The sequence below is a fragment of the Myxine glutinosa genome, unplaced genomic scaffold (assembly GCF_964187855.1).
Source record: "Myxine glutinosa unplaced genomic scaffold, kmMyxGlut1.1 SCAFFOLD_2568, whole genome shotgun sequence".
Lineage (NCBI taxonomy): Eukaryota > Metazoa > Chordata > Myxini > Myxiniformes > Myxinidae > Myxine > Myxine glutinosa.
In genome coordinates, this window is record NW_027618662.1 from 4,080 (window position 1) to 16,458 (window position 12,379).

At 52.8% G+C, this 12,379-nt stretch overlaps 1 protein-coding gene across 1 annotated transcript in view; it reads left to right on the forward strand.

Annotated features, from left to right (window-relative positions):
- Positions 1-516: 516 nt before the first annotated feature.
- The window catches only part of LOC144889319 (attractin-like protein 1), a gene marked incomplete at its 5' end in the record, with an annotated part of 60,000 nt that continues 48,137 nt past the window's right edge, over positions 517-12,379 (forward strand). Inside the window, one exon of the mRNA XM_078769444.1 lies at positions 517-600. Within this exon, the coding sequence (XP_078625570.1) occupies positions 517-600 (84 nt within the window). The remainder of the gene's footprint in view (positions 601-12,379) is intronic.

A 12,379-nucleotide genomic window follows, 5' to 3' on the forward strand; every position in this document is an offset into this window, starting at 1 on the left:
CGTGAAGAGCGTCAAACGCGCGCCGACGTGAAGAGCGTCAAACGCGCGCCGACGTGAAGAGCGTCAAACGCGCGCCGACGTGAAGAGCGTCAAACGCGCGCCGACGTGAAGAGCGTCAAACGCGCGCCGACGTGAAGAGCGTCAAACGCGCGCCGACGTGAAGAGCGTCAAACGCGCGCCGACGTGAAGAGCGTCAAACGCGCGCCGACGTGAAGAGCGTCAAACGCGCGCCGACGTGAAGAGCGTCAAACGCGCGCCGACGTGAAGAGCGTCAAACGCGCGCCGACGTGAAGAGCGTCAAACGCGCGCCGACGTGAAGAGCGTCAAACGCGCGCCGACATGAAGAGCGTCAAACGCACGCCGACGTGAAGCAGACATGATGCATTAAACATGTGGCAACGCGTAAATGCCCAATTTGCATTATCACGCAAGCATGCTACAATTTAAGATTGGATCACCTTTAAAAATGAAAGTTTGAAGAATTTTTCCATTAATTTTCCTTATGTTCTTTCTCAGGTTGGAGGAACCCGCGGGAATCATCACTGATGGGCCGAGCTCCTACAAGCACAAAATGAAATGTTCTTGGCTAGTTAAAGGACCGTAAGTGTTTTGCGTTATTTGACCGTGTGTATCCTTGTACCTTGCGTGTTGTTCCACATTTTTACTGCTAAGAGTGCATGGTGGTTGGATTGAAATACTGAGGCATTTGACTTGTTTAACCAATTTCTATATTGCATTTGATATATACACATTTAGCAGCAGGGGCTTCGATCCATGTGGAGGTTTGGGGGGGGGGCGGGGGCGGTGGGGGGGGGCATGTTCGGGATGTGGGGGGGGGGGGGTGGGTTGGGGATGACATTTTTGGCACTCTCGTGCGAGGAGCGAAGGGAAAGATTGTGAGAGGCAACGGCTGGATACCATGGTGTGGGGTTGAATTGATTAATTATTACGAGCAACAGTACGGCAATGCAGAGTTGCTTTGTGCTGGGAATATGAGGGGAGTGGAGTGGAGTGGAGAGTTGAGTGTGCAAGAAGGGGAGGGTGGGAAGGATGAGAGATTAGGGAGAGGGGAGAGTGCAAGAAGAGGAGGGTGGGAAGGGAGCGGGAGGATAAGAGGTTAGGGAGAGGGGAGAGAAGCGGTGAGGGAGAAGGAGGGGATGGAGGAAAGACTGGGAGGGGCGACAGAGGGACAGGGAGGAGCGGAAGATCGACGGAGGGACAGGGAGGAGCGGAAGAGCGACGGAGGGACAGGGAGGAGCGGAAGAGAGACGGAGGGGAGGAGGAGAGACAGAGAGCGGGTTGGGGGGGCAGGAGAGATAGAAAATGAAAGAAAAGAGGGGGGAGGTAAGCAAACAGAATATGTTTTGCTTAATGGCCACACATGGACACACAGACAGACACACACGCACAACTTTACCACAACCTTCATCACTTGTGGTGTACTACAGTTTGTTCATGGTTAAATAAAATCGGAGGTTTTCCCCCCAAAATAGATATTTACTTTCTTCCCTGTTACATATTTTGTGGGTCATCCACACCTACCAGTGGTCCCCTGGTTATCTCACCGAGATTTCAGTCTTGTGAGCTTATGCGATCGAACAGTGTCTGTAAGTGAATGAGTGAGTGAGTGGAAAGACTTCAGTCATTATCGCTTGAACCAAACACGATTTTGATCAAACTTGGCCACAAGCTTCATACCTGATGCCAAACGAAGGTGTATTCACCGCATCAAAATCTGGGCCCATTAAGAGGGTCCATGGAGAGGGTGGGTTGACCCACGCCGAAACTGGTACTTGCTCTCTTCTCTGAAACTACACACACGAGTTTGATGAAACTTGTGCACAACCATCATCGCCTGTGATGGATTAAAGTTTATTCACAGCATTAATAAAATCAGGGTCTGAGGGTGGTCTTAACCCTTCCAAAATCGGTATGTGCTATCTTCTCCGAAACGACACACATGATTTTGATGAAACTTGACCACAACCATCATCACCTGTGATGCACTAAAGTTTGTGCATGGCATCAAAAATATCAGGGATTTGCTCCCCAAAATAGGTATTTACTTTCTTCTCAGTTACATATTTTGCATGTAATCCACACCTATCAGTGGTTCCATTGTTCTACCAAGTGAGACCAAGGGCATCGCCGCTATTTTTATTATTGAATTGTTTAATCAGACACACACTTCGGCATTATAGTGGTCATCAGCCCCCTGCTCTCGAAATATCGGTATTTGCATCGACCCTTGAAAATACCATGTGGGTCGACCTCAAATCATCGTCGTCGGCATCATCACATCAAAAGTTGCATCGTATCTTAAATAAAAATTGGAAACATTACCTGCTGTTTGAAAAAAAAATAAAAAAATTCATAAGCATTATTCCGGAATCATTTGCATTCGTGTTTGGAAAATTGTAAAATTTTCCCTTATTAATCTACCAGGAACCTATCCCCTTTTTTCCTATTTAAACATTGCCCCGATATTTGTTGAATTTTCCAGGAACATATCCCCCACGATTGTCGGGGTCTTACTGTGTAAATTTTAATATCTATAATTTGCAATCCCCGTAACTTCTTATTCTTTTATAAAAGGTCGGAATATTCCCATTTATCTTGGAAAACAAAATGTAATGCCTGGACAAAATAGTTAGAAAACAAAATGAGGGATTATCTGCTGAGCACAGGAAATTTAGCTTTTGGTGCATTAAACTTTCAGCATCTGTTCACATTTTCCGGTGGTTTTGTAGCAGCTATCACAATTCCACGCAGCCAGCCATCACATTGGTAACATTGTGCTCAACTGGCATCTGTTTAGGTCCTTCAAAAATGGCATTATGGATGAGATTGGAAGTCAAATGTCTGGGCTCAATCGAAACTATGTTGTCATATGTTTCCTTAACTAGACTCGGTGTGTAATGGTTCGTGTATCCGTTCTGAGTCTGGGATATCGATCGTTCGAACCCTGGCAATCAATCCAAAGACGTAAAAATGGTACTTTCTGCTTCCTTGATTGATGCTCAGCATTTTGACATTTCAGTTTTGTGGATCCTTGAAACTCATCCACCTCGTTTTGTGGATCCATCAAACTCATCCACTTAGTTTTGTGGATCCATCAAACTCATCCACCTAGTTTTGTGGATCCATCAAACTCATCCACCTAGTTTTGTGGATCCATCAAAACTCATCCACCTATTTTGTGAATCCATGAAACTCATCCACCTAGTTTTGTGAATCCATGAAACTCATCCACCTAGTTTTGTGGATCCATCAAACTCATCTACCTAGCTTTGTGGATCCATGAAACTCATCTGCCTAGTTTTGTGGATTTATCAAACTCATCCACCTAGTTGTGTTTATCCATGAAACTCATCCACCTAGTTTTGTGGATCCATCAAACACATCCACCTAGTTTTGTGGATCCATCGAACACATCCACCTAGTTTTGTGGATCCATCATACACATCCACCTAGTTTTGTGGATCCATCAAACTAATCCACCTCGCTTTGTGGATCCATCAAACTCATCCACCTAGTTTTGTGGATCCATCAAACACTTCCACCTAGTTTTGTGGATCCATCAAACTCATCCACCTCACTTTGTGGATCCATCAAACTCATCCACCTAGTTTTGTGGATCCATCAAACTCATCCACCTAGTTTTGTGGATCCATCAAAACTCATCCACCTAGTTTTGTGAATCCATGAAACTCATCCACCTAGTTTTGTGGATCCATCAAACTCATCTTCCTAGTTTTGTGGATCCATGAAACTCATCTACCAAGTTTTGTGGATTGATCAAACTCATCCACCTAGTTGTGTTTATCCATGAAACTCATCCACCTAGTTTTGTGGATCCATCAAACACATCCGCCTAGTTTTGTGGATCCATCAAACACATCCACCTAGTTTTGTGGATCCATCAAACTCATCCACCTCACTTTGTGGATCCATCAAACTCAGCCACCTAGTTTTGTGGATCCATCAAACACATCCACCTAGTTTTCTGGATCCATCAAACTCATCCACCTCACTTTGTGGATCCATCGAACTCATCCACCTAGTTTTGTGGATCCATCAAACTCATCCACCTAGTTTTGTGGATCCATCAAACTCATCCACCTCGTTTTGTGGATCCATCAAACTCATCCACCTCGTTTTGTGGATCCATCAAACTCATCCACCTCGTTTTGTGGATCCATCAAACTCATCGACCTCGTTTTGTGGCTCCATCAAACTCATCCACCTAATTTTGTGGATCCATCAAACTCATCGACCTCGTTTTGTGGATCCATCAAACACATCCACCTCGTTTTGTGGATCCATCAAACGCATCCACCTCGTTTTGTGGATCCATCACACTCATCCACCTAGTTTTGTGGATCCATCAAACTCATCCACCTCGTTTTTGTGTATCCATCAAACTCATCCACCTAGTTTTGTGGATCCATCAAACTCATCCACCTAGTTTTGTGAATCCATGAAACTCATCCACCTTGTTTTGTGGATCCATCAAACTCATCTACCTAGTTTTGTGGATCCATGAAACTCATCCACCTAGTTTTGTGGATCCATGAAACTCATCTACCAAGTTTTGTGGATCCATGAAACTCATCTGCCTAGTTTTGTGGATTTATCAAACTCATCCACCTGGTTGTGTTTATCCATGAAACTCATCCACCTAGTTTTGTGGATCCATCAAACACATCCACCTAGTTTTGTGGAGACATCAAACACATCCACCTAGTTTTGTGGATCCATCATACACATCCACCTAGTTTTGTGGATCCATCATACACATCCACCTAGTTTTGTGGATCCATCATACACATCCAACTAGTTTTGTGGATCCATCAAACTCATCCACCTCGCTTTGTGTATCCATCAAACTCATCCACCTAGTTTTGTGGATCCATCAAACACACCCACATAGTTTTGTGGATCCATCAAACTCATCCACCTCACTTTGTGGATCCATCGAACTCATCCACCTAGTTTTGTGGATCCATCAAACTCATCCACCTAGTTTTGTGGATCCATCACACTCATCCACCTAGTTTTGTGGATCCATCAAACTCATCCACCTCGTTTTGTGGATCCATCAAACTCATCCACCTCGTTTTGTGGATCCATCAAACTCATTGACCTCGTTTTGTGGATCCATCAAACTCATGTACCTAATTTTGTGGATCCAACAAACTCATCCACCTCGTTTTGTGGATCCATCAAACACATCCACCGAGTTTTGTGGATCCATCAAACTCATCCACCTCGTTTTGTGGATCCATCACACACATCCACCTGGTTTTGTGGATGCATCAAACTCATCCACCTCGTTTTGTGTATCCATCAAACTCATCCACCTCGTTTTGTGGGTCCATCAAACTCATCGACCCCGTTTTGTGGATCCATCAAACTCATCCAGCTAGTTTTGTGGATCCATCAAACTCATCGACCTCGTTTTGTGGATGCATCAAACACATCCACCTAGTTTTGTGGATCCATCAAACTCATCCACCTCGTTTTGTGTATCCATCAAACTCATCCACCTCGTTTTGTGGATCCATCAAACACATCCACCTAGTTTTGTGGATCCATCAAACTCATCCACCTCGTTTTGTGGATCCATCAAACTCATCGACCTCGTTTTGTGGATCCATCAAACACATCCACCTAGTTTTGTGGATCCATCAAACTCATCCACCTCGTTTTGTGGATCCATCACACTCATCCAACTAGTTTAGTGGATCCATCAAACTCATCGACCTCATTTTGTGGATCCATCAAACTCATCCACCTCGTTTTGTGTGTCCATCAAACTCATCCACCTCGTTTTGTGGATCCATCAAACTCATCGACCTCGTTTTGTGGATCCATGAAACTCATCCACCTAGTTTTGTGGATCCATCAAAAGCATCGACCTCGTTTTGTGGATCCATCAAACACATCCACCTAGTTTTGTGGATCCATCAAACTCATCCACCTCGTTTGGTGGATCCATCAAACTCATCAACCTCGTTTTGTGGATCCATCAAACACATCCACCTAGTTTTGTGGATCCATCAAACTCATCCACCTCGTTTTGTGGATCCATCACACTCATCCACCTAGTTTAGTGGATCCATCAAACTCATCCACCTAGTTTTGTGGATCCATCAAACTCATCGACCTCGTTTTGTGGATCCATCAAACACATCCACCTAGTTTTGTGGATCCATCAAACTCATCCACCTCGTTTTGTGTATCCATCAAACTCATCCACCTCGTTTTGTGGATCCATCAAACTCATCGACCTCGTTTTGTGGATCCATCAAACTCATCCACCTAGTTTTGTGGATCCATCAAACTCATCGACCTCGTTTTGTGGATCCATCAAACACATCCACCTAGTTTTGTGGATCCATCAAACTCATCAACCTCGTTTTGTGGATCCATCAAACATGGTTCACCTAGTTTTGTGGATCCATCAAACTCATCCACCTCGTTTTGTGGATCCATCACACTCATCCACCTAGTTTAGTGGATCCATCAAACTCACCGACCTCGTTTTGTGGATCCATCAAACTCATCCACCTCGTTTTGTGGATCCATCAAACTCACCCACCTCATTTTGTGTATCCATCAAACTCATCCACCTCGTTTTGTGGATCCATCAAACTCATCCACCTAGTTTTATGGATCCATCAAACTCATCCACCTCGTTTTGTGTATCCATCAAACTCATCCACCTAGTTTTATGGATCCATCAAACTCATCCACCTCATTTTGTGTATCCATCAAACTCATCCACCTAGTTTTATGGATCCATCAAACTCATCCACCTAGTTTTGTGGATCCATCACACTCATCCACCTCGTTTTGTGGATCCATCAAACTCATCCACCTAGTTTTGTGGATCCATCAAACTCATCCACCTAGAGCATTTAATGCACTTTAGCACATTCACTGCCGATTTGTAGCGTACACCACTCCCATTTGCCAAGCTGTAGCGGTTACCGCTGGGTGTACACAATCGCCTTGCACCTGCCAGGACGCGGCCAGGGCGCAATCGCCATGCCGGGCTCGTCCGGACGGGCCCAGACGCGCCTCTCCCGGGCATGCCCGATCTCACTGTTCCCGGGCATGCCGGATCTCGCTGTTCCCGGGCTCACCTGAACCTCCCGGGCACGCCCGGTCTCGTCTTTCCCGGGCATGCCCGCTCTCGCCTTTCCAGGGCTCGCCCAGAACGCCCGGGCATGCCCGCTCTCGCCTTTCCAGGGCTCGTCCAGGACGTCCGGGCATGCCCGCTCTCGCCTTTCCAGGGCTCGTCCAGGACGTCCGGGCATGCCCGCTCTCGACTTGCCAGGCCTCGTCCAGCACGCCCGGGCAGGTCCAGACTCGCCTTTCCAGGACTCGCCCTTGACACCCGGGCATGCCCGGTCTCGCTTTTCCTGGGCAAACGCTCCGGCATAAATGTGTATATATATTGCTGCCCGATAAACGGGCTTTGGAGAGTACCCGAGTTTGATACGTGCATTAAAGCAACTCGGACGAATTTCCGTCTTTGGTCGCGTCAATTCTTTCGACTCGCGTTGGAGCACAGCTCCTTCATTGGTGACCCCGAACATGGATACGGCAGTGGCTCTTAAGCTGCCTACCTTCTGGGAGGCTCACGCGGCTGTTTGGTTCGCCCAGGCGGACTCCCAGTTCGCCCTGCGAGGCATCACCGCGGACGACACCCGCTTCCACCATGTCGTGGCAGCGCTCGGCTCCGCCACCGCGGCCCGCGCCCTGAGCCCCCTCGAGCGCCCGCCAGCTGCTGACAAGTATGACGCGATTAAGACGCTTCTCACCGGCGGCACGCGCACGGCGCCTGCTCGACCTGCCCGAGCTCGGCGACACGCGCCCGTCAGAGCGCATGGACTACATGCTCTCGTTGCTCGGTGAGCACTCTCCGGATTTTCTGTTCTGCGAGCTGTTCCTTCGCCAGCTGCCTCACCCGGTACACCTCGCCCTGGCTGGCACGTCGATCACAGATCCCCGCGCCCTCGCCAGGGAAGCCGACAAGATCTCCTCGGCGGGCCAGCACATCGGAGCGGCTACCTGGAGCCCGCCGCCGTCCGGGGAGATGCCCACGACGCCCGAGCGCCCTGCGCGGTTGGAGGCCGAATTGCCGGTGCAACTGGCGGCCGCCACGCCGCGCCGACCGCTTCCAACACGACGGCCGGGGCCTCCACCTGACCAGGCGTGGTGTTATTACCACGCCAGGTTCGGACACAAGGCTCGGACATGCCGACCCCCGTGCACTTTCGGCAAGTCGGGAAATGGCCGGGCCGGCGTTCATTACGAGCCATGAGCGCCGGCCACTCGGGCAACATGCTTTTTATTAAGGACAAAGCGTCCGGGCGGCGTTTCCTTTGTGACACCGGCGCCCAACTGAGCGTCATACCCGCCTCCGAGCAGGACAGGCGGAACGCCGTTTGCGGCCCCTCTTTGGACGCTGCTAATGGCTTGGCCATACGCACTTTCGGCCCGCGCGACGTCACCCTCTGCTTCGGCAGCCAGCGCTTTCAGTGGACCTTTGTGACCGCCAGCGTCCCCATGGCTTTGCTCGGCGCCGACTTCCTCTGCGCGCACGGGCTGCTGGTCGACGTCAAACGACGTCGCCTTGTCAACGCCGAGACCTTCAGCTCCCTGGCGTGTACGATGAGCAGCTCCGCGCTGACCGAACGCGTTCGCTCGCCTGCTCGCGGAATTCCCGGCCCTCACGCGGCCGACGTTTTCGGCCGTCGCAGTGCGACATGGGATCGAGCACCACATACCCACTACGGGCCCGCCGGTCTACGCCAGGGCCCGCCGCCTCGACCCGGCCAAGCTCGCCGTGGCAAAGGCCGAGTTCGACGCGTTGGCGCGCCTCGGCATCGTTCGGCGCTCCGATAGCGCGTGGGCCTTACCACTGCACATCGTGCCAAAGCCGGGGGGCGGATGGCGCCCGTGTGGCGACTACCGCCGCCTCAACGACGCTACCACCCCCGACAGGTACTCGATCCCGCACATCCAGGACTTTTCCGCCCGTCTGGCGGGACGGGTCATATTTTCAAAAATTGACCTGATACGGGGATACCACCAGGTACCTGTCCGGGCGGCCGACGTCCGGAAGATGGCGGTCATCACGCCGTTCGGCCTGTTCGAATTTTTGAGGATGCCGTTTGGCCTCAAGAACGCGGCCCAGGCGTTCCAACGCTTGATGGACGGCGTGCTGTGCGACCTGCCATTTCTTTTCGTCTATCTGGACGACATCCTCATCGCCAGCACGTCCCGCGCCGAGCACCTCTTCCACCTCCGAACACTGTTCGGTCGCCTCAGCGAGCACGGCTTAATTGTCAACCCGGCCAAATGCCACTTCGGCACGACGACCGTTGACTTTTTGGGCCACCGCATCACCAATACCGGGGTCGTGCCGCTGCCGACCAAGGTCGAGGCCATCACCACGTTCCCGCGTCCCCGCTCCATCAAGGCCCTACAAGAGTTCCTCGGCATGGTGAATTTTTATCACCGATTCGTGCCCCGCGCTGCTCAGCTCATGCGGCCCCTTTACGAGGCCCTCCGGGGCAAGCCGGGCAAGCATGACATCGTTTGGTCCGCGGCCATGGACGCGGCATTCGCGAGCGCAAAGCGGGCCCTCACCGACGCAACACTGCTGGCTCACCCGGTGCTCAACGCGCCCACCGCCCTCACTACGGACGCCTCCAACTACGCAGTGGGCGCCGTCCATGAACAATGGGTGGACGGGGTTTGGCAGCCACTCGCTTTTTTCAGCCGGCAACTCCGGCCGAACAAGTTGAAATACAGCACGTTCGACCGCGAGCTCCTCGGTCTATTCCTGGCCGTTCGCCATTTCCGACACCTCCTGGAGGGCTGCCCGTTCACGGCTTTCGTCGACCACAAGCCATTGGTCTACGCAATGGCCAAAGTCACGGAGCCGTGGTCGGCCCGCCAGCAGCGCCACCTCTCCGCCGTGTCGGAATTCACCACGGACATCCGGCACATCGCCGGTAAAGACAACGCCGTGGCCGACTGTCTTTCTTGGGCCAGCGTGAACGCGTTCCACCTCGGTGTGGACTTCGCGCTTATGGCGGCCGACCAGACCACCGACACCTCGGTGCAGGCCCTCCGGGCAGCGGACACGGGCCTCCGCCTGGCCGACATCCCCTTCGCGGACACTGTCCTCTGCGACGTCTCCCAGGGCCAGCCTCGCCCCATCGTGCCCGTTACCTGGCAGCGCCGCATCTTCGCTTCCATCCACGGCCTTTCTCACCCGGGCCGGAAAGCTTCTCAGAAGCTGGTGTGGGCGCGTTTCGTCTGGCACGGCCTTCGACGGAACGTCCGCGACTGGGCCAACGCCTGCACGGCCTGCCAGCGGGCCAAGGTCCACCGCCACACCCAGGCCCCGCTGGCACCTTTCGCCATGCCTGAACGGCGTTTCGACCACGTCCACGTGGACCTGGTGGGTCCCCTGCCCCCATCGCGGGGGTTCACCCACCTGCTCACCATGGTGGACAGGACCACCAGGTGGCCGGTGGCCGTGCCCCTCACCTCCACCACCACCGCCGACGTGTGGCAGGCGTTCATCGCCACCTGGGTCGCGCGTTTCGGCGCACCGGCGGACATCTCGTCTGACCGCGGCCCACAGTTCACGTCCGAACTGTGGGGCGATGTCGCCCGTTCGTTGGGAGTCACTCTGCACCGCACCACGGCCTACCACCCCCAAGCCAACGGGTTGTGCGAGTGGTTTCACCGCTCCATGAAAGCCGCACTCATGGCCGGCCTTCAGGACGACGGTTGGGCCGACCGGCTGCCGTGGGTCCTTTTGGGCCTCCGCACGGCCCCCAAGGAGGACCTCCGGGCGTCCGCCGCCGAGCTCGTCTACGGCCAGCCGCTCTGCGTCCTGGGCGAGTTCGTGCCCGACGCTACCAGTCCCTGGTCCGCCGCACGCCAGCGCTCGGACCTCCAGGAGGCCGCCCGACGATTTGCCCCCGTGCCAACGTCCCGCCACGGTGGCCCCCAGTCCTACGTCCCCCCGGCGCTTCGCACAGCGGAGTACGTCTTTGTGCGTCATGACGCACACCGGGGGCCACTCCGGCCGCCGTACGACGGGCCCTTCCGGGTCCTGCGACGGGGCGACAAGTCCTTCGTCGTCGACTTCGGCGGCCGGTCGGACCGGATTTCTGTGGACCGCCTCAAACCGGCGCACATGGACGTCGACCGACCACCACGGTTGGCCCTTCCTCCGCGGCGAGGCCACCCCCCGTCCACAGTTCCCCGCGCTCGCCCACCCACCACCACATCGGACCCCCCCCCCCCCACGACCCTCCAGGGGTCGCTTCGGCCGGGTCATCCGGACCCCCCTTAAATTGACCCTGCCGGTGCATGTCGATTCTGGAGGGGCGTGTGTAGCGGTTACCGCTGGGTGTACACAATCGCCTTGCACCTGCCAGGACGCGGCCAGGGCGCAATCGCCATGCCGGGCTCGTCCAGACGGGCCCAGACGCGCCTCTCCCGTGCATGCCCGATCTCGCTGTTCCCGGGCTCGCCCGAACCTCCCGGGCACGCCCGGTCTCGTCTTTCCCGGGCATGCCCGCTCTCGCCTTTCCAGGGCTTGCCGAGAACGCCCGGGCATGCCCGCTCTCAACTTGCCAGGCCTCGTCCAGCACGCCCGGGCAGGTCCAGACTCGCCTTTCCAGGACTCGCCCTTGACACCCGGGCATGCCCGGTCTCGCTTTTCCCGGGCAAACGCTCCGGCATAAATGTGTATATATATTGCTGCCCGATAAACGGGCTTTGGAGAGTACCCGAGTTTGATACGTGCATTAAAGCAACTCGGACGAATTTCCGTCTTTGGTCGCGTCAATTCTTTCGACTCGCGTTGGAGCACAGCTCCTTCAAAGCCAAGTATGTGTGTGCAAATGCTTTATTTTCAAATTTTGCTCTTCTATGAGCAAACTTCAGTTCATTTGTTATCCATTGGTGGGGAAAGCCCATGTTACGATTTTTTAGGACTGAATCGATGTTTGCATAACGCCATTGCTATTGGTAGATCGTATGCTGAGTACCACATTTTTTTTCTTCGTTGTTGTTGTTAGTACTCTTCAAAATGGCACGTATGAATGCAGATGAAGTGGAAAAGCTTCTCGTGGGACCAATAATGGCGACATGGACTGATGATTGCACTGCAGAAATGCCTTCAGACTTTAAACAAGTACAAAAAGTTTTAATTAAAACAAAAGCCGCGTCGATGTTACACAATACCTAGATGCAGCTGTGCCTATAACGTCGATGTTATAGGCACAGGACATTCCTATTGATTCGATTACTTGATGTTATTTTTGGGCAAAGTGAA